The sequence below is a fragment of the Hyla sarda genome, chromosome 3 (assembly GCF_029499605.1).
Source record: "Hyla sarda isolate aHylSar1 chromosome 3, aHylSar1.hap1, whole genome shotgun sequence".
NCBI classification, from domain to species: Eukaryota; Metazoa; Chordata; class Amphibia; order Anura; family Hylidae; genus Hyla; species Hyla sarda.
This window is the reverse complement of record NC_079191.1, coordinates 311,592,487-311,618,542: the sequence shown is the minus strand read 5'-3', so window position 1 is coordinate 311,618,542 and position 26,056 is coordinate 311,592,487. Positions and strand designations below refer to the sequence as shown.

The following is a 26,056-nucleotide window of genomic DNA, read 5'->3' as shown; positions in this document are numbered from 1 at the left end:
TGAGTTTTTCTGAAATGGTTTTTTGGGGGCATGTCTCATTTAGGAAGCCCCTATGGTGCCAGGACAGCAACAAAAAACAGCCACATGGCATACTATTTTGGAAACTAAAACCCTCAAGGAATGTAACAAGGGGTACAGTGAGCCTTAACACCCCACAGGTGTTTGACGACTTTTCGTTAAAGTTGGATGTGTAAATTAATTTTTTATTTTTTTTCACAAAAATGCTGGTTTTCCCCCAAATTTTACATTTTTACAAGGCGTAATAGGAGAAAATGCCCCCCAAAATTTGTAACCCCATCTCTTCTGAGTATGAAAATACCACATGTGTGGACGTCAAGTGTACTGTGGGCGCACTACAATGCTCAGAAGTGAAGGAGTCACATTTGGTTTTTAGAAAGCAAATTTTGCTGAAATGGTTTTTGGGGGGCAAGTCCCATTTAGGAAGCCCCTATGGTGCCAGGACAGCAGAAAAAAAAAACACATGGCATAATATATTGGAATCTACACCCCTCAAGGAACGTAACAAAGGGCACAGGGAACCTTAACACCCCACAGGTGTTTGACGACTTTTCGTTAAAGTTGGATGTGTAAATTATTTAATTTTTTTCACTAAAATGCTGTTTTTCCCCAAAATTTTACAAGGGGTATTAGGAGAAAATGCCCCCCAAAAGTTGTAACCTCATCTCTTCTGAGTATGAAAATACCCCATGTGTGGACGTCAAGTACACTGCGGGCGCACTACAATGCTCAGAAGAGAAGGAGTCACATTTGGCTTTTAGAAAGAAAATTTTGCAGAAATGTTTTTTTGGGGGCATGTCCCATTTAGGAAGCCCCTATGGTGGAGTGTGACGTCACACGGGGCGGAGCCTTGACTGACGTCATGATAGACAGTAATCGACAGTGATCGACAATATTCACGCTCCCGGGAACTGATTATAAACAGGGTGCGGCGTGCAAGATCATGGGGGTCCCCTTATCCCCTTAGATGGATAGGGGATAAGATGTCTAAGCGCCAGAGTACCCCTTTAAATAGGGGATAATATGTCTAAGGCCGGAATACCTCTTTAACAATTTTTCTGGAAATTTCTATTTTATGAAAAAAAGGTCTTTTTTCATGGCTTAAACATTTCCAGAAATTTACATCTGACCACGGCATCTATGGGGTTACCACTGCCTAGACCCTGCGCGACCTCGGTCTTGGCAGCTACAGCGGCATCCCAGCTGTGACTGCCAGGTCCAGCCGCATACATCCATCCTATATCCTGCACTGCGGTAGGCAGGAAGTATGCATACGTCCATTCACAGGAATGCACACGCAGAGAAAATTTGCATAGAAATGAAAGAAGCAATTTGATTGGTTGCCATTGGATACTGATCCATTTTATCTCTGCACAGATTTTGATAAATCTCCCCTATAGGTCCATTCATATATAGAGCGCTAAAGGGACTTATAACTGCACTACTTGAACAGGGTTAAAGGGTTAAACCTCTAGATAGCTGTACTCCTTTGACATCTCCTTAAACATGCATGACTGTGCTTTGACAAATGTCCAGGTTGATTTCTACCAAGTGTTAGACACCTCTGGAAGCAGCTTATCTTCGTGGGGAATAAAATATTTGCATGTAAACATTCAACATGTCTGATTCTTGTTTCCCCAGACAGCACACATCCGGAACTCTTAGGCTGTCATCTCACTCATTGTATTGTTGGTGGTGAAAGGGGTTGCCCATTTCTGAAAACCCATTTTCATGCACCATGTTAGGTGATTCTAAGTTAATATAGAAAAGTCCCCTGTTTAGGATCCTCTTTTCTTGGCCAGAGTAGAGAATGAATAGAAAAGGTGCCTCATGTTGGATCAGCTGATTGTCAATGTACCCTTTTAACAAATAGGAGCTTTCATTTTTACAAAAACCTATAGCCAGGCAGTTTACAAATCATCCATAAAATATGCAATACATAAACAATATTTTTTCATCACATAAATTCCTCATAGTGTTCCTGAATTCTGTATCCAGTGTTTTCTTCTAAAACTCCCTAAGGCATGTTCACCTGTGCATTTTTCTAAGTGTTAGGCTATATGAAACTATTATTGTTCTATAAAGAAAACTTACTTTACATGCCAAGTTTAAGATGTCTTCCACTCTGTGCTCTGGTCTAAGATTCACCGTAACACCATGACCATCATAGAAGTGGACGAATATTGGGATTTCCCAAGAACTTTCTTTTTGGGGGACTTCTGGAACTGAGTTATAGACATTCACCAAGTCTTCAACATGCTGTAAGGAACGAGATAATACATCTCAGTTAATGCACATTCTTAACACATTATTAAATAAAACTCCAGAATAATGTAGTAATAGACTCTTGACTCGAATGTAGACACAGAGATCCCATCTGTGTACATATGTGCAATAACTTAACTGTTATGTAAGTACAGACAGATATATGAAAGGTACCTTGTGTCTTTTTGCACTTAACAACTATCTAATAGTGGCAGCCGTGAACTGCAGCTGGTGGATTCCCCTTAAGTAAAATCCAGCCAATTAATGATCATGCCCTATTTATATAGAGCTGTATGCCTCTCAATAAATTCAGGCATGTCTTTAGTTGCCCCATGTGCTTTGCTGAAATCTACATTAGCTATATGTAGTAAATCTGGCTGATTTGCAAAGCTAAACCCCTACCTCTTTTCTTGAGCCACTCCCAATTTTGGGAGTTGTTGCTTAAAAACCCACATAAGTAGCAAATTTATGTGCAAACCAGTGTTAATGTATGATAAACCCTGCCCTATATATTCTGGGCTGTATGTTATGACTAAATTCAAAAATTCCTTTATTTATTAATTAATTAATTAATTAATTTATTTATTTTTGCTGTAGCAATAGCTGTAGCTTATAAATATCTTCTTTTTTTCATTTGGGACATATTTCAGTTCATTTCAGACCCAAAATACATCAGTGTACATGCAATAAATACATGCCAAAATACAGCTTTAGACTATGTTCTCACAGTATTTTAGGCCCTATTTTCAGGTGTTTTAATGTTCTTACACAGTTTCTTCACTGTTTTTGGTCTTATTTATTTTTTACCCATTTACATTTTAACCCCTTAAGGACCCAGCCCATTTATACCTTAATGACCCAGCACATCTGACCAATGTCACTTTAAGCTTTAATAACTCTGGGATGCTCTTACCTTTCATTCTGATTCCGAGATAGTTTTTTCGTGACATATTCTACTTTATGTTAGTGGTAAATTATCGCAGATACTTGAATCATGTCTTGGTGAAAAATTCCAAATTTTGATGAAAAAATTGAAAATTTAGCATTTTCTAACTTTGAAGCTCCAATGTTTCACAAAATTTTCTAAATCAGAATTTTTCAGGGACCAGTTCCGTTTTGAAGTGTATTTGAAGGGCTTTCTTATTAAAAAATAACCCATTAATAACCCCATAATAAAAACTGCACCCCTCAAAGTATTCAAAATGACATTCAGAAAGTTTGTTAACCCTTTAAGTGTTTCACAGGAATAGCAGCAACGTGAAGGAGAAAATTCTAAATCTTCATTTTTTACACTTGCATGTTCTTGTAGACCCAGCTTTTGAATTTTTACAAGGGGTAATAGAAGAAAAAGCCACCCAAAATTTGTAACCCAATTTCTCTCGAGAAAGGAAATACCTCATATCTGTATGTCAAGTGTTCGGCGGGTGCAGTAGAGGGCTCAGAAGGGAAGGAGCGACAATGGGATTTTGGAGAGTGAATTTTGCTGAAATGGTTTTTGGGGGGCATGTCACATTTAGGAAGCCCCTATGGTGCCAGAACAGCAGAAAAACCCCACATGGCATACCATTTTCAAAACTACACCCCTCAAGGCACGTAACAAGGGGTCCAGTGAGCCTTAACACCCCACAGATGTTTGACAACTTTTCGTTAAAGTCAGATGTGTAAATGATAAAAAAAAATTTCACTAAAGTGCAGATTTTCCCCCAAATTTATCATTTTTACAAAGGGTAATGGGAGAAAATGCCCCCCAAAAGTTGTAACCCCATCTCTTCTAAGTATATAAATACCCCATGTTAGGATGTAAAATGCTCTGCGGGCGAACTACAATGCTCAGAAGAGAAGGAGTCACATTTGGCTTTTGGAAAGCAAATTTTGCTCAAATGGTTTTTGGGGGGCATGTCGCATTTAGGAAGCCCCTATGGTGCCAGAACAGCAAAAAAAAAAAACAACACATGGCATACTATTTTGGAAACTACACCCCTCAAGGAACGTAACAAGGGGTACAGTGAGCCTTAACACCCCACAGGTGTTTGACGAATTTTTGTGAAAGTCGGATGTGTAAATGAAAAAAAAAAAAAACAATTCACAAAAATTTAGTTTTTCACCAAATTTTACATTTTTACAAGGGGTAATAGGAGAAAATGACGCCCAAAATTTGTAACCCCATTTTTCTTCGGAGTATGGAAATACCCCATGTGTGGATGTCAAGTGCTCTGCTGGCGCACTACAATGCTCAGAAGAGGAAGAGCGCCATTGAGCTTTTTGAAAGAGAATTTGTTTGGAATGGAAGCCGGGGGCCATGTTCGTTTACAAAGCCCCCCGTGGTGTCAGAACAGTGGACCCCCCCAAATGTGACCCCATTGTTCTGGCGCTATGGGGGCTTTGTGAACAAACGTGGCCTTCAATTCCGGACAAATTTTCTCTTCAAAATGGCGCTCCTTCTCTTCTGAGCATTGTAGTTCACTCGCAGAGCACTTTACATCCACATTTAGGGTATTTTCTTACTCAAAAGAAATGGGGTTACAAATTTTGGGGGTCTTTTTTCCTATTTTCCTTTGTGAAAATGAAAAATTTTGGGTAACACCAGCATTTTAGTGAAATTTTTTTATTTTTTATTTTCCCATCCAACTTTAATGAAAATTTGTCAAACCTGTTGTGTGTTAAGGCTCACTATACCCCTTGTTACGTTCCGTGAGGGTGCAGTTTTCAAAATGGGGTCACATGTGGGTATTTATTTTTTTGCGTTTATGTCAAAACCACTGTAAAATCAGCCACCCCTGTGCAAATCACCAATTTAGGCCTCAAATGTACATAGTGCGCTCTCACTCCTGAGCCTTGTTGTGTGTCCGCAGTGCATTTTACGCCCACATATGGGGTATTTCCATACTCAGGAAAAATAGCTTTACAAATTTTTTAGTTTTTTTTGCTTTTACCGCTTGTAAAAATAGTATGGGGCAACACCAGCATGTTAGTGTAAAAAATGTAATTTTTTTTTACACTAACAGGCTGGTGTAGCCCCCAACTTTTCCTTTTCTTAAGGGGTAAATAGAGAAAAAGCTCCCCATCATTAGTAGTGCAATTTCTCCCGAGTACAGAAACACCCCATATGTGGCCCTAAACTGTTTCCTTGAAATACGACAGGGCTCCGGATTGAGAGAGCGCCATGCGCATTTGAGGACTAAATTAGGGATTGCATAGGGGTGGACATAGGGGTATTCTATGCCAGTGATTCCCAAACAGGGTGCCTCCAGCTGTTGCTAAACTCCCAGCATTCCTGTACAGTCAGTGGCTGTCCGGAAATGCTGGGAGTTGTTGTTTTTCAACAGCTGGAGGCTCTGTTTTGGAAACACTGCCATACAATACTTTTTCATTTTTATTGGGGGGGATAGTGTAAGGGGGTGTATATGTAGTGTTTTACTCTTTAATATGTGTTAGTGTAGTGTAGTGTTTTTAGGGTACATTCACACTGGCGAGCGTTTACGGTGAGTTTCCCGCTAGGAGTTTGCGCTGCGGTGAAAAATTTGCCCCAGCCCAAACTTGAAGCAGAAAACTTGCTGTAAACCTGCCCGTGTGAATGTACCCTGTACATTCACATGGGGGGCAAACCTCCAGCTGTTTCAAGACTACAACTCCCAGCATGCACTGACAGACCGTGCATGCTGGGAGTTGTACTTTTGCAACAGCTGGAGGCACACTGGTTGGAAAACCTTCAGTTATCTAACTCAGTATTTTCCAACCAGTGTGCCTCCAGCTGTTGCAAAACTTCAACCCCCAGCATGTAGTGATCGCCAAATGGCATGCTGGGAGATTTAGTTAAGCAACAGCTAGAGGTACTCAACTACAACTCCCAGCATGCCGAGACAGCTGTTTGGGCATGCTGGGAGTTGTAGTTTTGCAACATCTGGAGAACTACAGTTAGAGACCACTGAACAGTGATCTCTAAACTGTGGAGCTCCAGATGTTGCAAAACTACAAATCCCAGCATGCCCAGACAGCAAACTGCTATGTGGGCATGCTAGGAGTTGTAGTTTTGCAAGATCTAGAGGGCCACAGTTGGATCACTGTACAGTGATCTCTAAACTGTGACCCTCCAGCTGTTGCAAAACTACAACTCCCAGCATGCCGAAACAGCTGTCTGGGTATGCTGGGAGTTGTAGTTTTGCAACATCTGGAGGGCTACAGTATAGAGACCACTATATATGGTCTCAGACTGTAGCCCTCCAGATGTTGCTAGGCAACTCACCGGCCTCCGTAGGATCCAGGGAGTAGCATCGCCGTCCTCTTCTTCCGCCGATCCCCGTCCCGATCGCAGCCCGCAGCCGTCGCCGATGGGTAAGTGGACTTTGGCGCCCGGTCCTCCGCCGTTTCCCCGTCCTGCCCTGGCTATTGTGGGTGGGCAGAACGGGGAAAATGAGAGTTAACCCCCCTGCCCCCGATCTGCTATTGATGGTCGCGTCTAGACCACCAATAGCAGGGATAGGAGGGGTGGCATCCCTGCCACCTCACTCCTATCCCTTCAGGGGGATCGTAGGTGTCTTGGACAACCACGATCCCCCTTATATTCCGGGTCACCATAGACCCGGAATCGGCGCAAATCGCAAGTGTGAATTCACTTGCGATTTGCGCCGATCGCGGACATGGGGGGGGTCTGATGACCCCCCTGGGCATTTGCGTGGGGTGCCTGCTGATCGATATCAGCAGTCACCCCGGTCCGTTCCCCGCCCGGCGCGTACAGGTACGCCCTGGGTCCTTAAGTACCAGGGACCGAAGGCGTACCTGTACGCCCTGGGTCCCTATGTGATTAAAGGGGTACTCCGGTGGAAAACTTTTATTTTTTTTTAAATCAACTGGTGCAGAAAGTTATGCATATTTGTAAACTACTTCTATTAAAAAAAATCTTAATCCTTCCAGTACTTATTAGCTGCTGAATACTACAGAAGAAATTATTTTCTTTTTGGAACAAAGATCTCTCTCCTGACATCATGACCACAGTGCTCTCTGATGACATCTCTGTGCATTTTAAGAACTGTCCAGAGTAGGAGAAAATCCGTCAGCAGAGAGCACTGTGTTCCAAAAGGAAAATAATTTCCTCTGATTTACAAAAAAAAGTTTCCCACTGGAGTACCCCTTTAAATCTTCAAATGAGGCTCACTTAGCCTGTGTCTATATTCAGCAGTATTTTCAGTAATTTTTTGTGTTCCCACACAGTTTTTTCAGATGTTTTTTGAACTGTAAAACAGCTGTTTTGTGATAATGGTGTGTGAACATAACCATATAGTGGTATATAAACAGCTGAGAAAATGGCCCTACCAATTAAAGTGGTTTTCGCATTTGGATTATTATTCTAAAAATGTGCTTAGCCTGGTGAATAACATAAAATATACTTTCATTCCCTGTTCCTGCCCAAGGCTGTTCTCCCAGAGCCGATTTCTTCTGTTTGGGGTTTAGGCTAGGATTCCACTGAGATTGGCCGGATGGTTGCAGCCAATCACAACTCTGAGGGAAATATCAATGAGTGGCCGGAGTACAGAGCAGAGATGTGAGCGCTGTATACAGCCGCTCTGCATCTCTGCTATAGACAGGACGATCGCAGCGGGTGTCAGTAGTGATACCCGCTGTGATCTGTTCTTACCTGCAAGTACTACTATTCACAACATGGAGCACACTCTGCTCCATGCTGGGAGCTGTATACCTGCATTAATAGACAGATCGCAGCGAGTGTAATTTCTGACACATGATGCGATCTGTCTATTAATGCAGGTATTACAGCTCCCAGCATTGAGCAGAGTGTGCTCTATCTTGGGAGTAGTAGTACTTGTAGTTAAGGAAAGATCACAGCGGATGTAACTCCTGACACCCGCTGTGATCCTCCTGTATAATGTATGGATGCAGCCGCTCTTCTATGGTCCCCTGCACTGACGTATATATACAAATGTTCCTATTTCCCACAGAGAGCTGTGATAGGCTGGAACCATCCGGCCGCATCTATAAATTACACAGAAGGATCACAACAGGCGATCTGTCTATTAGTACAGGTACTACTACTCCCATCATGGAACAGTGTGCCCCATGCTGGGTGTAGTAGAACTACCTAAAAAAATAAAAAAAAAATAAAGTGAAAAACACACACACACTACATTTTTATTATTGTCGGCTACATTTTTAGTGCTTTACTCGCCCACATGAATTGATCCCTGTTTAAAATTAATAAACATTTCGTAATAAAAAAAGATACATTTCTTCAGATACAATTTTTTCCATCACTACTGTATCTTTTTTGTTATTTTTGTTTAATGGTACCCTATGACATTTTAATAAAAAAGGTATCTCCATCTCTTTTTTGGATTGCTAAAGTCCAAAAAAGAATAAAAACCGCCTGCAAAAACGCAAAATTTTAAACCAATATGGCATTTTTCTTGGCGTTTTTGCTCTCCCATAGACTTCTATGGGAGGAACACGCCACAATTTCAGGGCAAAAAACGCCAAACTAGATTTTGTCGGGCGTTTTGAAAATCCAGCCTCTGTGCCCGAAATTGCTGAAAAACACGAAAAGGATTAAAAAAACGCCAAACTGAAAAACGCCAAGTGAATCTGGTATTTTGCAGTTTACTATTGACTTGCAGCTAACATCTGGACTTGCGGGAAAATCTGCGTTTTTTACGGCGTTTTTGCAAAAAAAAAAATCCTCAGTGGAATTCCAGCCTTAAAGGGGTTATCCGGTGCTTAGACATCTTATCCCCTATCCAAAGTATAGGGGATAAGATGCCTGACCGCGGGAGTCCCGCCGCTGGGGACCCCCGTGATCTTGCACGTGGCACCCCGTTTGTAATCAGTCCCCGGAGCGTGTTCGCTCCGGGTCTGATTACTGTCGATCACGGGGCCGGTGTGAGTTGGTTTTTTGCGCCCCCGTAGATCCATGCGTCCGCTCCTCCCCCAGCTCTCCGAACATTTCCGAAGCTAGAACTGGGGGAGGGCAGAGCAAGGGGAGGGAGGAGGTTCATGCCCCCTCCCTCATCTCCCCTCCCTGAGCTCGGCTGGACGCAGATCTCTACGGCACGCCCCCTCCCTGAGGACATAGATCGCTATGGCACGCCCCCTCCCTGAGGACATAGATCGCCATGGCAGGTCCCCTCCCTCATCTCCCCTCCCTGAGGACGTAAATCTCCACGGTAGGTCCCCTCCCTCAACTCCCCCAGCAGATCTCCACGGCAGGTCCCCTCCGAGGGAGGGGACCTGCTGTGGAGATTTACGTCCTCAGCTCGGGGAGATGAGGGAGGGGACCTGCCGTGGTGACAGCTATCACGCCCCCTCCCGCAGGCTTGCATTGAGGGGCGGAGCGTGACGTCACACGGGAGCAGAGGCATGACGTCACACGCCGTCGGCCCTGTAGTCGCCGGTAATCAGACCCGGAGCGAACACGCTCCGGGGACTGATTACAAACGGGGTGCCGCGTGCAAGATCACGGGGGTCCCCAGCGGCGGGACTCCCCCGATCAGGCATCTTATCCCCTATCCTTTGGATAGGGGATAAGATGTCTAAGCACCGGAGTACCCCTTTAAACAGAAAAAGTGCTTTGCAAGGCAACGACTACAGGAGGATGGCGGCGGCAGCAGCAGCAGCAGCAGACAAGAGGAAGGAAAATATAGGGTTTTTTATTGTAATGCACCATGCTTAGCAATTTTTTACAATAATAATACAAATTTGAATACACATTTTATTTTTTGGCCATAACAATTATGGCCATAGAATTATGTGTGGGACCTAGGGGAATAATAATGGTAAAATCTAACCCAAAAACATAGTGGCACATAGACAAGTAGCTATTAATCTTTAAGATTGGTATAGGTTGGTAAGATATACCAGTCATCTAAAGTGTGCATGTGTATATTTCTGAACATGTTCTGTTTATTAATAAACTGAACTTTCCTATAAGACACCTCTATCAATCATTGAGTAATAGTGTTCACACTTTGCAGGATTGCTTTTTGTTTTGTGTTTTGTTTTTTAAAATTCTGCATCAATATGAAATGTGCATTTATTTCAGCTCAGTGTCCTGCTCCCACTTTTAGTTTTTTTTTTTTTTTTACAAGAAGTGAAGCAAATATTGGATTTAAGAAGCACTGGATGGGTGAAATGAATGGTGGTGTAGAATGCTGAAGTATTTAGTATTAATAAACAAAACTTTTATTTATTTTATTTTTTTTCACCCAGTATGACAGTGAGCGGTAATCTGTGACTATGAATAGTGAATTAGTCGATTAATGATCTTAAATCATCTTCTACAGTGGGGATCAAAAGTTTGGGAACCCCAGGTAAAAATATGTATTTATGTGCATAAAGAAGCTAAGGAAAGATGGAAAAATCTCCAAAAGGCAACAATTTAATGATTAGACATTCTTATAATATGTCAACAAAAGTTAGATTTTATTTCCATCATTTACACTTTCAAAATAACAGAAAACAAAAAAAATGGCGTCTGCAAAAGTTTGGGCACCCTGCAGAATTTAAAGCATGCACTGCCCCCTTTGCAAAGCTGAGACCTGCCAGTGTCATGGATTGTTCTCAATCATCTGGGAAGACCAGGTGATGTCAATCTCAAAGGTTTTAAATGCCCAGACTCACCTGACCTTGCCCCAACAATCAGCACCATGGGTTCTTCTAAGCAGTTGTCTAGAAATCTCAAACTGAAAATAGTTGATGCTCACAAAGTTGGGAGAAGGCTATAAGAAGATTGCAAAACCTTTTCAGATGTCAATATCCTCTGTTCGGAATGTAATTAAGAAATGGCAGTCATCAGGAACAGTGGAAGTTAGAGCAAGATCTGGAAGACCAAGGGTTGTGAAAAAAAACTATTCAAAACCCACGTTTGACTGCACAATCCCTCCAGAAAGATCTGGAAGACACTGGAGTTGTGGTACACTATTCCACTATAAAGAGATACTTGTACAAATATGGTCTTCATGTAAGAGTCATCAGAAGAAAACCTCTTCTACGTCCTCACCACAAAAATCTGCGTTTGAACTTTGCAAATAAACATATAGACAAGCCTGATGCATTTTGGAAACAAGTTCTGTGGACCGATGAGGTTAAAATTGAACTTTTTGGCCAGAATGACCAAAGGTACGTTTGGAGAAGAAGGGGAACAGAATTTAATTAAAAGAACCTCTGTCCAACTGTTAAGCATGGGGGTGGATCAATCATGCTTTGGGGTTGTATAGCACCCAGTGGCACAGGGAACATCTCACTAGTAGAAGGAAAAATGGATTCAATAAAATTTCAGCAAATTTTGGATGCTAACTTGATGCCATCTGTGAAAAAGCTGAAGTTAAAGAGAGGATGGCTTCTACAAATGGATAATGATCCTAAACACACCTCGAAATCCATGGGGGATTACATCAAGAGGTGTAAACTAAAGGTTTTGCCATGGCCTTCACAATCTCCTGACCTCAACATAATTGAAAATCTATGGAAAGACCATAAAAGAGCAGTGCGTGACAGACAGCCCCGAAATCTCAAAGAACTGGAAGACTTTTTTTTAAGGAAGAATGGGCAAAGATACCTCAAACAAGAATTGAAAGACTCTTGGCTGGTTACAAAAAACGTTCACAAGCTGTGATACTTGCCAAAGGGGGCAGTACAAGATATTAACTCTGCAGGGTGCCCAAACTTTTGCAGACGCCATTTTTTTGCTTTTCGTTATTTTGAAAGTGTATATGATGGAAATAAAATCTAACTTTTGTTGACATATTATAAGAATGTCTAATCTGTAATTTGATGCCTTTTGGAGATTTTTCCATCTTTCGTTGTCTTCTTTATGCACATTAATACAAATTTTTATCTGGGGTGCCCAAACTTTTGATCCCCACTGTAGAAGATGATTTATGATCATTAGTCGGCTAATTCACTATTCATAGTCACAGATTACCGCTCACTGTCATACTGGGTGAAAATAAAATAAATAAATGTTTTGTATATTAATACTAAATACTTCAGCATTCTACACCACCATTCATTTCACCCAGTCAGTGCTTCTGAAATCCAATATTTGCTTCACTTCTTGTAAAAAAAAATAAAAAAATAAAAGTGGGAGCAGGACAATGAGCTGAAATAAATGCACATTTCATATTGATGCAGAATTTTAAAAAACAAAACACAAAACAAAAAGCAATCCTGCAAAGCGTGAACACTATTTCTCAATGATTGGTAGAGGTGTCTTATAGGAAACTTCAGTTTATTAATAAATTATCAATAGTGTCGGTATATGTTACAACTACAATTTAAGCTACTAAATACCTAAAATATTTGGTAATCCTGCAGCAATAAAATCACTCAAAAATGACTGATAGTATTTAATATTTTCTGAAATGCATTTTGGAAAAACATTCAATAGTGTGAAATAACATTAATAATTCTTGGCCACTAGATGTCACTGTGGCTTAACTGATTTATTGAGTTTTATGTAACACAAAATCTAAAAAAAATATTCCTTTTTATACAGAAAAAAAAGATTGAGATGTTGTTTTGAAGGATTTGGAACGCAATGCATCCGAAAAGCTTTTATTTTAGAGCCACCTAAGGAGCCTTGTTTCCTAACCCAGAAAGCACCAGTGTTTATGTGTCCCCCACTGAGCTGCAGTGATGTAGCAACCCTGTGTCTAAGTTTGTTGGAGTGAAGGCCACTCATTATCATATGTAAAACTCCTTTATATTACAGTGTAATGAGTCAAAGCCTACAAAATAGCATCCATATGTTGTTAATTTTAGATCATAATGTGAAAATAGATTATGTAAGTGTGTTTTCTGTACAGTACTGCAGAATATGTTGGCACAATATAAATGGAGGAAAGGTAATGTGAAACAAATAATAACAGATATTAAAATAAAAAGGCACTCAAACTTCCAAACGAGATAAAGAATCGGAACTTGTTTCAGGTCGCATGAATTCCATCACAGTAATACAACAACGAGACAGACACATGCATGTGACGCATACAATGTGCCAGTGCATTGTCCTTCCAAATCTACCCAGCTTCTCAGCAAATACACAGCCATTCAGAACATTGTGCACAAATGGAAGCTGCATTTATTTTTTCCAAGAAGAACTAGGCTGTTTTTATCAAACCGACCCACACACGATAGCACTGCTCATCTGGAGGCGGAAAAACAAGAGGAAGTCAACAGCACAGACTGCCAATGATGAACGCAAGAGAATGTATCAAGGCTGCATCATCTGTCAGTGGCAAAAATGGTAGCAAAGGAATTGTTCTATTTATCTTTTCTATAGTGCTCACATATTCCCTCCATGCTGCGCTCAGATTGATTCATTTGCATAGCTATTCATTCCTCTAACATATTTTTAAACACACTGGCCCTCATTTACTATTGCAAACCCGACATATTTTGTCGGGTTGTGCACCAGATTCTGTCGCATTGCGACAGAAATTCTGTCTGCGCCAGATTGTGCGCCAGATTGGAAAAAAAAAAACGACTAACTCTCCATTTTGCTAAGAAAACCTGAAAAAGGGGCGTGGTCGCTGGGAAATGGGGTGTGGTCTCCAAAAAGGGGTGTGTTCCCGACATTTTCACAAAAAAACAACATATTTACTAAGGTTTCCACATAAAATGTGGTGGATTTGAGCTGAGGAAAACCAGACAGATCAGAGCATGTGTAAAAAAAGCAAAGTGTAGGGAAAGTGGAAAATGTAGGGAAACCTTAGTATATACTGTGGAAAATAAATTGTAGGGAATTAAAACCCACAAAGAAACCTACACTCCACTCTTAGTAAATGAGGGCCACTATATGTAAACACTAGAGAAAATTTCAAATGGTGCGAGGAAACCCTATACTGGTTTGCAAAGGGGACTACCAAGTGGTAACTCTCACAAATATCGGTTGGCATAGATTGATGTCCTGATTCTATTGAACGGTGTTATTTTACAAATGCTACACAACCCTTTGTTGAGGAGGAAATATGGCCTCTATAGTACATTCTTGTATACGCCTTGAAATAATTCTGCAACATATTCTTACTACAAGTACATGACGATCAAATAGCCAACTGGGTCTTACCAGCTGGTAATTTAGCCAAATTTAAAGATTTCTCATACCAATAACAGGAATTAGTATAACTGCTCTCAATGGTTACTCAACTCACTGACATTGGTTCCTGTATTCTGCCACAGCCATAATTTAGTGGCGCTTGTGCTCTGGCATCCTGGTAGCATTAGATTGCAAAGGCAATTGGTGCCCCCAATGGATATCTTGTCTGCTGATTGTGACTCCTGACTCCTGGTTGACCCTGATCTTGACCTTAGTATTGTACCTGGATATCAAACTTGGACTATTCACCTGGTATCTGTTGTTCTCTTTCTTGGCTCTGTTCCTGATTATGTTCCTGGTCTATCATCAGGCCTGTAGCATCTCCAGGGGATGGCACAAGGTTCTTGGGCAAACTGGCATGAACAGCCAGGAATTCTCCAGATAGGCTGGCTGCTACTTTCAGCGTGTGCATGCATGTAAGGGTTTCATAGGTGCAGGGACTCCAACAGGATGTCAGCAGCGAGCAGTGATCTTCCTATGGACGGGTGATGTCTGATGGAACTACTCTGTATTCACAGGTGTAACTCTCTGAGATGACAGGGCTCTCCCCTGAGAAGACAAAGTCTGCCTGAAGTCTTCAATTACAGCTGCTTCTGAGCCCAGGGCTCTCCCTTCTCCTTCAGGACACATCCTCCAGATCCACAGGGGAGAATGTCAGTAACATAAAGAGTGAGTGGTGGTCACTCTATCTGCGGTCTGAATTATATTTGAGTCTGATACCTTTGCCTGTATTATACTGGGGGGTCTGACACTGAAGTTCTGTATTTTACTGGGGGATCTGATACTAGGGTTGGTATTATACTGAGCTAAGATATTGGTGTCTGTATTACACAGGGGATTTGTATTATACTGGGGTGTCTGATACTGGGGTCTGTATTATACCGTTGCATAAATGGATCCAAACAAATGTGGCTAAGGCTACAGGGGTTACCTTATGTGGACAATTATTTAACCCCTTAACCCCTTCAGGACGGAGCCCATTTTGGCCTTAAGGACCGGAGCGTTTTTTGCACATCTGACCACTGTCACTTTAATCATTAATAACTCTGGAATGCTTTTAGTTATCATTCTGATTCCGAGATTGTTTTTTCGTGACATATTCTACTTTAACATAGTGGTAAATTTTTGTCGATACTTGCATCCTTTCTTGGTGAAAAATCCGTAAATTTGATGAAAAATTAGAAAATTTAGCATTTTTCTAACTTTGAAGCTTTCTGCTTGTAAGGAAAATGGATATTACGAATACATTTTTTTTTGGTTCACATATACAATATGTCTACTTTATGTTTGCATCATAAAATTGACGTGTTTTTACTTTTGGAAGACACCAGAGGGCTTCAACGGTCAGCAGCAATTTTCCGATTTTTCACAAAATTTTCAAACTCAGTATTTTTCAGGGACCAGTTCAGGTTTGAAGTGGATTTGAAGGGTCTTCATATTAGAAATACCCCATAAATGACCCCATTATAAAAACTACACCCCCCAAAGTATTCAAAATGACATTCAGTAAGTGTTTTAACCCTTTAGGTGTTTCACACGAATAGCAGCAAAGTGAAGGAGAAAATTCACAATCTTCATTTTTTACACTCACATGTTCTTGTAGACCCAATTTTAGAATTTTTACAAGGGGTAAAAGGACAAAATTTTTACTTGTATTTGTAGCCCAATTTCTCTCGAGTAAGCACATACCTCATATGTCTATGTAAAATGTTCGGCGGGCGCAGTAGAGGGCTCAGAAGGGAAGGAGCGACAAGGGGATTTTGGAGAGTACGTTTTTCTGAAATGGTTTTTGGGGGGCATGTTACCTTTAGGAAGCCCTTATGGTGCCAGAACAGCAAAAAAACCCCACATGGCATACCATTTTGGAAACTAGACCCCTCGGGGAATGTAACATGGGATAAAGTGAACCTTAATACCCCACAGGTGTTTCACGACTTTTGCAAATGTAAAAAATAAAATAAAATTTTACCTAAAATGCTTGTTTTCCCAAAAAATTTTTATTTTTAAAAAGGGTAATAGCAGAAAATACCCCTAAAAATTTGAAGCCCAATTTCTCCCGATTCAGAAAACACCCCATATGGGGGTGAAAAGTGCTCTGCTGGCGCACTACAGGTCTCAGAAGAGAAGGAGTCACATTTGGCTTTTTGAAAGCGAATTTTGCTCTGGGGGCATGCCGCATTTAGGAAGCCCCTATGGTGCCAGGATAGCAAAAAAAAACACATGGCATACCATTTTGGAAACTAGACCCCTCGGGGAACGTAACAAGGGGTTAAGTGAACCTTTATACCCCACAGGTGTTTCACGACTTTTGCATATGTAAAAAATTTTTTTTTTTACCTAAAATGCTTGTTTTCCCCAAAATTTTACATTTTTAAAAAGGGTAAAAGCAGAAAATACCCCCCAAAATTTGTAACACAATTTCTCCCGAGTACGGCGATACCCCATATGTGACCCTAAACTGTTGCCTTGAAATACGACAGGGCTCCAAAGTGAGAGCGCCATGCGCATTTGAGGCCTAAATTAGGGATTGCATAGGGGTGGACGTAGGGGTATTCTACGCCAGTGATTCCCAAACAGGGTGCCTCCAGCTGTTGCAAAACTCCCAGCATGCCTGGACAGTCAACGGCTGTCCGACAATACTGGGAGTTGTTTTGCAACAGCTGGAGGCTCCGTTCTGGAAACAGTGGCGTACCAGACGTTTTTCATTTTTATTGGGGAGGGGAGGGGGGCTGTGTAGGGGTATGTGTATATGTAGTGTTTTTTACTTTTTATTTTTTGTGGTAGTGTAGTGTAGTGTTTTTAGGGTACAGTCGCACGGGCGGGGGTTCACAGTAGTTTCTCGCTGGCAATTTGAGCTGCAGCAGAAAGTTTGCGGCAGCTCAAATTTGCAGCCAGATACTTACTGTAATCCTCCGCCCATGTGAGTGTACCCTGTACGTTCACATTGGGGGGGGGACATCCAGCTGTTGCATAACTACAACTCCCAGCATGCCCGTTGGCTGTCGGTGACTGCTGAGAGTTGTAGTTTTGCAACAACTGTAGGTACACTGGTTATGTATCACTGAGTTTGTGACCTAACTCAGTGTTTCACAACCAGTGTGCCTCCAGCTGTTGCAAAACTACAACTCCCAGCATGTACGGTGCATGGTGTAAGGTGACTGCTGAGAGTTGTAGTTTGCAACAGCTGGAGGCACACCGGTCGTGAAACACTGAGTTAGGTAAAAAAAAACTCTTGAGTTTCACAACCAGTGTGCCTTCAGCTGTTGCAAAACTACAACTCTCAGCAGTCACCGACAGCCAACGGGCATGCTGGGAGTTGTAGTTATGCAACCAGCAGATGCACCACTACAACTCCCAGCATGCACTTTAGCTGTTTGTGCAAGCTGGGAGTTGTAGTTATACAACAGCTGAAGGTACACTTTTCCATAGAAAGAATGTGCCTCCAGCTGTTGCAAAACCATAAGTCCCAGCATGCCCATAAGGGAATGCTGGGAGTTGTGGTGGTCTGCCTCCTGCTGTTGCATAACTACAGCTCCCAGCATGCCCTTTTTGCATGCTGGGAGCTGTTGCTAAGCAACAGCAGGAGGCTGTCACTCACCTCCTGCTGCTGCTCCATCGCAGGCTGTCCCTCGCCGCCGCAGCTGCTCCTGGGGCCCCGATCCCAACAGGGGCGCCGGGGATCGGGGTCCCCAGCACCGGGGGTCGTCTTCCCGCACCCGCTCACGTCCTCCGGAAGAGGGGCGGAGCGGGTGCGGGAGTGACACCCGCAGCAGGCGCCCTGATTGGTCGGCCGGTAATCCAGTGCACCAGTGCCACCTCACCCCTGCAGGCTCTGGCTGTTCGGGGCCGTCAGAGACGGCCCCGAACAGCCAGTAATTCCGGGTCACCGGGTCACCGGAGACCCGATTGACCCGGAATCGCCGCAGATCGCTGGACTGAATTGTCCAGCGATCTGCGGCGATCGCCGACATGGGGGGGCATAATGACCCCCCTGGGCGATATGCCGGGATGCCTGCTGAACGATTTCAGCAGGCATCCGGCTCCGGTCCCCAACCGGCTAGCGGTGGGGGCCGGAATTCCCACGGGCGTATGGATACGCCCTCGGTCCTTAAGGACTCGGGATGCAGGGCGTATCCATACGCCCTATGTCCTGAAGAGGTTAAAGGACTGTTTAACACCTTAAGGCTGGAATTCCACTGAGGTTTTGCAAAAACGCCATAAAAAACGCCAATTTTCCTGCACGGCGAAAAACACTGTGTCCAGATGTTAGCTGCAAGTCAATAGTAAACTGCAAAATGCCATATCCACTTGGCGTTTTTCAGTTTGGCGCTTTTTTATTCCTTTTGGCGTTTTTCAGCAATTTCGGGCTCAGAGGCTGGATTTTCAAAATGCCCGACAAAACCTAGTTTGGCGTTTTTTGCCCTGAAATTGTGGTGTTTTCCTCCCATAGAAGTCTATGGGAGAGCAAAAACGCCAAGAAAATATTGGTTTAAAATTTAGCGTTTTTGGCAGGTGGTTTTTATTCTTTTTTGGACTTTAGCGATCCAAAAAAAGTGATGGAGATAACATTTTTATAAAAATTTCGTAGGGTACCATTAAAAAAAATTATAAAAAAGATACAGTAGTGATGGAAAAAATTGTATCTAACGAAATTTTTCTTTTTTATTACGAAATGTTTATTAATTTTTAAACAGGGATCAATTTATGTGGGAGAGTAAAGCACTAAAAATGTAGCCAACAATAATAAAAATGAGGTGTGTGTGTGTTTCACTTTTTTTTCAACATTTTTTAGGTAGTACTACTACTCCAAGCATAGAACACACTGTTCCATGATGGGAGTAGTAGCACCTGTGCTAATTGACAGATCGCCCGTTGCGATCCTCCTGTATAATTTATAGATGCGGCCAGCCGCTCTTCTATGGGCCCCTGCACTGCCGTATATATACACCTATTCATATTTTCCACAGAGAGCTGTGATTGGCCAGATGGTTCCAGCCAATCACAGCTCTATGTGGGATATATGAATATGTGTATATATACGTCAGTGCAGGAGACCATAGAAGAGCGGCCGCATCTATAAATTATACAGGAGGATCACAGCGGATGTCAGTAGTGACATCCGCTGTGATCTTTCCTTAAAGGGGTACTCCGGTGGTCAACTTGTTTTTTCGTTTTTAACTTACCCTATTTGTTTTGTTTCATTTCTATTCTTGTTGTTTAGCCTACTCTATTTCCGTTCTTTGTTGTCTTTTTATCCCCCACTTTGTTTTCCTATCTTTGCTTCTATTTCCTGTTTCTTGCTGTGCTGAAAACTACAAATCCCAGCATGCCTCATGCCTTGCTGGTTTGGGGCGGCTCCTTTTTTTTTTGTTTGCTTGTTCCGCCCTTTACCCATCCTCCTATTTTCCCGGGTCAGCCCCCTTATACACAGCACACTAATATAATCAGCCTTGGTTGGGATACACTGTCATACACACACAAAAGGGACTACAACTCCCAGCATGTGTCATTCAGGAGTCTTCGGTCTGTGGTATAACACCAGCATGCTGCCTTTGTAGTCTCCTGGGGGTCTGTAGGGCATACACCAGTGTTTCCCAACCAGGGTGCCTCCAGGTGTTGCAAAACTACAACTTCCAGCATGCCCTAACAGCCTTTGGGCATGCTATGAGTTGTAGTTTTGCAACAGCTGGAGGCACACTGGTTGGGAAACACTGGTATAACATGATGTGTATGCTGAATAGGCTAGAACAGTGTTTCCCAACTAGTGTGCCCCCAGCTGTTGCAAATGTACAACTACCAGCATGCCCAAAATCTGTCAGGGCATGCTGGGAGTTGAGGTTTTGCAACAGCTGGAGGCACACTGGTTTGGAAACACTAGCATACACACACATAACAGGGACTACAACCTACAACTCCCAGCATGTGTCATTCAGGACGGGGGGAGAATGTGACGGGGGGAGAATGTGACAAGGGGGAGATGTGAAATAGGCGGTGGGCATAAAATGGGTAGGTAGATGTGAAATGGAGGCAATTGGACATGAAATGGGGGGATTTCAACATTTTTTTATTGTATCGCATCGCATATCGAAATCGCAATATTTAGGCCCAAAATCGCAATCGCACATTTTCACCATATCGTGCAGCCCTAATTCACATATATAATATGTCTACTTTATATTTTCATCATAAAGTTGACATGTTTTTACTTTTGGAAGACATCAGAGGGCTTCAAAGTTCAGCAGCAATTTTCCAATTTTTCACAAAATTTTCTAAATCAGAATTTTTCAGGGACCAGTTCAGTTTTGAAGGGCCTTCATATTAGAAATACACCATAAATGACTCCATTATATAAACTGCACCTCTCAAAGTATTCAAAATGACATTCAGAAAGTGTTAACCCTTTAGGTGTTTTCACAGGAATATCAGCAAAGTTAAGGAGAAAATTCAAAATCTTCATTTTTTTACAATCGCATGTTCTTGTAGACCCAGTTTTTGAAATTTTACAAGGGGTAAAAGGAGAAAAAGCCCCCTAAAATGTGTAACCCAATTTCTCTCGAGTATGTAAAATGTTTGGCAGGCGCAGTAGAGGGCTCAGAAGAGAAGGAGCGACAATGGGATTTTGGAGAGTGATTTTTTTTAATGGTTTTTGGGGGGCATGTAACATTTAGGAAGCCCCTATGGTGCCAGAACAGCAAAAAAAAACAACAAAACAACATGGCATACTATTTTGGAAACTACACCCCTCAAGGAACGTAACAAGGTGTACAGTGAGCCTTAACACCCCACAGGTGTTTGACGACTTTTCGTTAAAGTCGGATGTGTAAATGAATTTTTTTTTCACTAAAATGCTGGTTTTCCCCCAAATTTTTACAAGGGGTAGTAAGAGAAAATGTCCCCCAAAATTTGTAACCCCATCTCTTCTGAGTATGGAAATACCGCATATGTGGATGTAAAGTGCTCTGCGGGCGAACTACAATGCTCAGTAAAGAAGGAGCACAATTGAGCTCTTGGAGTGAGAATTTGGTGCCCACCCACCCCCCACATGTGACCCCATTTTGGAAAACTTTATTTTCAATTGATCACTTACATGATCACTAATACCCTATTTTTCCCATCCATTAACTAAGAGTTAAAACATAACTTTTATTCTTATTGCCCATTGCAGTGAGCATTTACACCCCACTGGCGTTTGACAGATCTTTTAGAAATTGAATATTTCATTTTCACGGACCACTGTTCCAAAAATCTGTCAGACACCTGTGGGGTGTAAATGCTCACTGCACCCCTAGTTAAATTTTGGGAGGAGTTTAGTTTGCAAAATGGGGTCACCTGTGGGGGGGGGGCATTGTTCTGGCACTATGGGGGTTTTGTAGACACACATGGCCTTCAATTTCGGACACATTCTCTCTCCAAAAGCCCAATGGCGCTCCTTCTGTTCTGAGCACTGTAGTTCGCCCGCAGAGCACTTTACATCCACATATGGGGTATGTTCTTATTTAGAAGAAATGGGGCTACAAATTTGGGGGGCTTTTTTCCTATTCTGCCTTGTGAAAATGAAAAATGTAGGGTAACACCAGCATTTTTGTGAAAAAAAAGAATTTTCTTTTCATTTTCACATCCAACTTTAACGAAAATTCGTCTAACACCTGTGGAGTGTTAAGGCTCTCTATACCCCTTGTTACGTTCTGTGAGGGGTGTAGTTTCCAAAATGAGGTCAAATGTGGTTTTTAGGGTAAATTCACACAGGCGGGTTTACAGTGAGTTTGAGCTGGGGGTTTGAGCTGCGTTGGAAAATTAGCCGCATCTCAAACTTGCAGCAGAAAACTCGCTGTAAACCCGCCCGTGTTAATGTACCCTGTACATTCACATGGGGGGGGCAAACCTTCAGCTGTTGCAAAACTACAACTCCCAGCATGCACTGACAGACCATACATGCTGGGAGTTGTAGTTATGCAACAGCTGGAGGCCCATTGGTTGCGCAACACTGAGAGTTTGTTACTTAACTCAGTATTTGCCAACCAGTGTGCCTCCAGCTGTTGCAAAACTAGACCTCTCAGCATGTACAGAATCTCAGTGCATGCTGGGAGTTGTATTTTTGCAACAACTGGAGGCACACTGGTTGTGAAACACTGAGTTAGGACACAAACTCTGTTTCACAACCAATGTGTCGCCAGCTGGTGCAAAACTGCAACACTCAGCATGCATTGACAGTCGAAGGGCATGCTGAGAGTTGTAGTTTTGCAACAGCTGGAGGCACACTGCTACAACTCCCAGCAAGCCCTTTGGTAGTCTGCATATGATGGGAGTTGTAGTTATGAAACAGCTGGATGCACTCTTTTTCATAGAAAAAATGTGCCTCCAGCTGTTGCATAACTACAACCCCAAGCATGCACAGACTACCAATGGGCATGCTGGGAGTTATAGTTGGAACTCCAGCTGTTGCAAACCTACAACTACCAGCATGCTCTTTGGCTGTGCCTGCTGAGAGTTGTTGCTAAGCAACAGCAGGAGGTGAACAGGCCTCACCTCCTGCTGTATCCTGCTGCCGGGACCGCCACCACTGCTACCACGGCTCGTGCCGCAGGGACTGCCGCCGCCGCTCCTGAGGAGACCGCCTGGCCAGGGACAGGTAGGAGACCCCCGTTGGCCCCGATCGCTGCCCCGATCACCGCTCAGCAGGGCAGTGATTGGTTAGTCATTCCAACCGATCACCCGTGCCACCTGACTCCTGCTGGGTAAAGGTGAATGGGGCTGTCTCAGACAGCCCTATTCACCCTTTTTTTCCAGGTCACCAGAGACCCGATTGACTCGGAATCACCGCAAATCACCAGTCTGAATTGACATGGGGGGGTCTCAGGACCCCCTCAGGGGTTTGCACAGGGTGCCTGGCTGTCATTCCGGGGTCTTCTTCTCTGGTCTGACATCGAGCAGACCAGAGAAAAAGATCGCTGATAATACTGATAAGTGCTATGCCTATGCATAGCAGTGAACAGTATTAGCAATCAAATGATTGCTATAAATAGTCCCCCATGGGGACTATAAAAGTGTAAAAAAAAAATTAAAAAAAGTATAAAAAAAAGTTTAAAAAAAAAGTGACAAAGCCCCTCCCCGAACTAAAAATGTAAATAATCGCTTTTTCCCATTTTACCCCAAAAAGCATTAAAAAAAATTAATAAACATATTTGGTATCACCGCGTGAAAAAATATCCAAAATATAATATTAATTATTCCGTACGGTGAACGGCATAAACATAAAAACATTTCCAAAAATGCAGATTTTTTTGTCAAATCACATTCCAAGATTTTTTTTATAAAAAGTTACATATACACAAAAGTGGTACCGATAAAAACTACAGATCACGGCACAAAAAATTTGCCCTCATACAGCCCAGTATACGGAAAAATTAGGAAGGTATAGGTGGTCAAAATAGTGTGATTTTAAACATAGTAATTTTGTTTTAAAAGTTTGAGACTTTTTTAAAGGATTACAATAATAGAAAAGCATATAACATGGGTTTCATTTTAATTGTATTGACCCACAGAATAAAGAAAATATGTAATTTTGTAAAGTGTACAGCTTAAAAACAAAACCTTCCAAAATTTGTTACATTGCGCTTTTCTTTTCAATTTCCCCACACAAATAATATTATTTTTTTGGTTGCACCATACATTTCATAGTAAAATGAGTGAATTCATTACAAAGGAAAATTATCATGCAAAAAACTAGCCCTAATATGGATCTGTTGATTTTTAGAAGGAGAGGAGGATAAAGTTAAAATGCAAACATAAAATTGGTCTGGTCCTTAAAGGGGTATTCCAGCCAAAGACATCTTATCCCCTATCCAAAGGATAAGATGTCTGATCATGGGGGTCCCTCAATCTCCCTGCTGCACCCGGAATAAGTTTAGAGCGTCGGGTGCAGTGCCGGAGGCTCGTGACGTCAGTCACGCCCCACTCGTGACGTCATGGCTTTGGTAGAGGGGGCGGGCGAGACGTCACGAGGGGGCGGGCGAGACATCACGAGGGGGCGGGCGTGATGTCACGCCCGACGGCCCCGAACACGGAAGCCCGCACACAACGTTCGGAGTAATGAACTTCCGGGCGCTGTGAGCGGAGCTCCGAAAATTAGGGCAGCGCATAACCCTTTAAATTCTCACTGTAAGATGTATATACCCTATGGGAATAAAAGGGTCAAAAATAAAAGAAAACCAATATGGATGAAGAAATATGTTAAGGGGGTAATAAATGACAAAAGCATTTAAACTACTAAAACACAATGGCAGTGAAGAAGCATTAAAAAGCTATAGAGAAAAAGTTGAAATATGTCAAATACAGATAAAAGAAGCAAAAATAGAGACAGAAAGACTCATTGCCAAAGAGAGTAAAACGAACCCCAAAATGTTCTTTAACTATATAAATAGCAAAAAGGTCAAAAATGAAAGTGTAGGCCCTTTAAAAAATTATGAGGAAGAAATTACAGACGGGCATCAGGAAAAAGCAAATATACTAAACAAATTCTTCTCCACTGTATTCACCGAGGAAAATTAAATGGCAGGTGAAATACAGTGTGATAAGTTAAACTCCCCAGTACAGGTCACCTTTCTAACCCAGGAAGAAGTACAGTGCCGCCTACAAAAAAAATCTAAATAGACAAATCACCAGGCATTCACCCCTGTGTTCTAAAGGAATTAAGTATTGAAATAGACATATCTCTATTTTTAATATTCAGGGACTCTATAGTAACAGGGACTGTTCCCCAGGACTGGCGCATGGCAAATGTGGTGCCACTATTCAAAAAGGGGACAAAAGGTGACCCAGGGAATTATAGACCGGTTAGTTTAAAGGGGTACTCTGGCACTTAGACATCTTATCCCCTCTCCAAAGGAGAGGGGATAAGATGCCTGATCACGGGGGTCCAGCCGTTGGGGACCCCCATGATCTTGCACGCCGCACCCCGTTTAAAATCAGTCCCCGGAGCGTGTTCGCTCCCGGTCTGATTACCGTCGATCACGAGGCCGGAGCATTGCGATGTCAAGGCTCCGCCCCGTGTGACGTCATGCTCCGCCCCCCTCAATGAAAGCCTATGGGAGGGGGCATGTCTAGAAAACGATACCTACCATAATGTGTAATGCCTACTGTGAAATCTGGTTGATAAATAACCATGCTGGTTTTCAGGATTTGGGCTAGACCAACTCCATTTTAACAAATGGGATTTTCAGTGAATGTATCAATAGTGTAAATGCACCTCCTGCTCTGGACAGTTCAAAAAATGGACAGCAGAGGTCAGCAGAGAGCACTGGGGTTGTGACATCAGAGAAAACCAAAAAGAAAAGCATTTCTTCTGTAGTATATAGCCTCTAAAAAGTACTGGAAGGATTATGTTTTTTTAACAGAAGTAATTTGCAAATCTTTTTACATTTCTGGCACCAGTTGATTTAAAAATAAAAAGTTTTTCATGGGAGTACCCCTTTAACTTTCAGCAAATAAAAAATACAGCAAAGTTGCATACACTGATCAGCCATAACACTCACACAACCTGTCTTATATTGTGCAAATGTGGAGGACTGGTGAGCACCCCTTGTCTTTTACCGTGAGTCACTTTCTACTTATTTTTCTGAGGCTGAAATACCCCTTTAATGTTATGGCTGATTGGTTTACTATTTTATGTCCCAA

General features: G+C 42.3%; 1 protein-coding gene across 7 annotated transcripts in view; it reads right to left on the bottom strand.

Annotated features, from left to right (window-relative positions):
* The window catches only part of TIAM2 (TIAM Rac1 associated GEF 2), a 488,869-nt gene that overhangs the window by 129,520 nt on the left and 333,293 nt on the right, over nt 1-26,056 (bottom strand). For all 7 annotated transcript variants that reach the window (XM_056567049.1, XM_056567046.1, XM_056567048.1 and 4 more), the window contains one exon: nt 2,113-2,277. In XM_056567049.1, the coding sequence (XP_056423024.1) occupies nt 2,113-2,277 (165 nt within the window). The remainder of the gene's footprint in view (nt 1-2,112; nt 2,278-26,056) is intronic.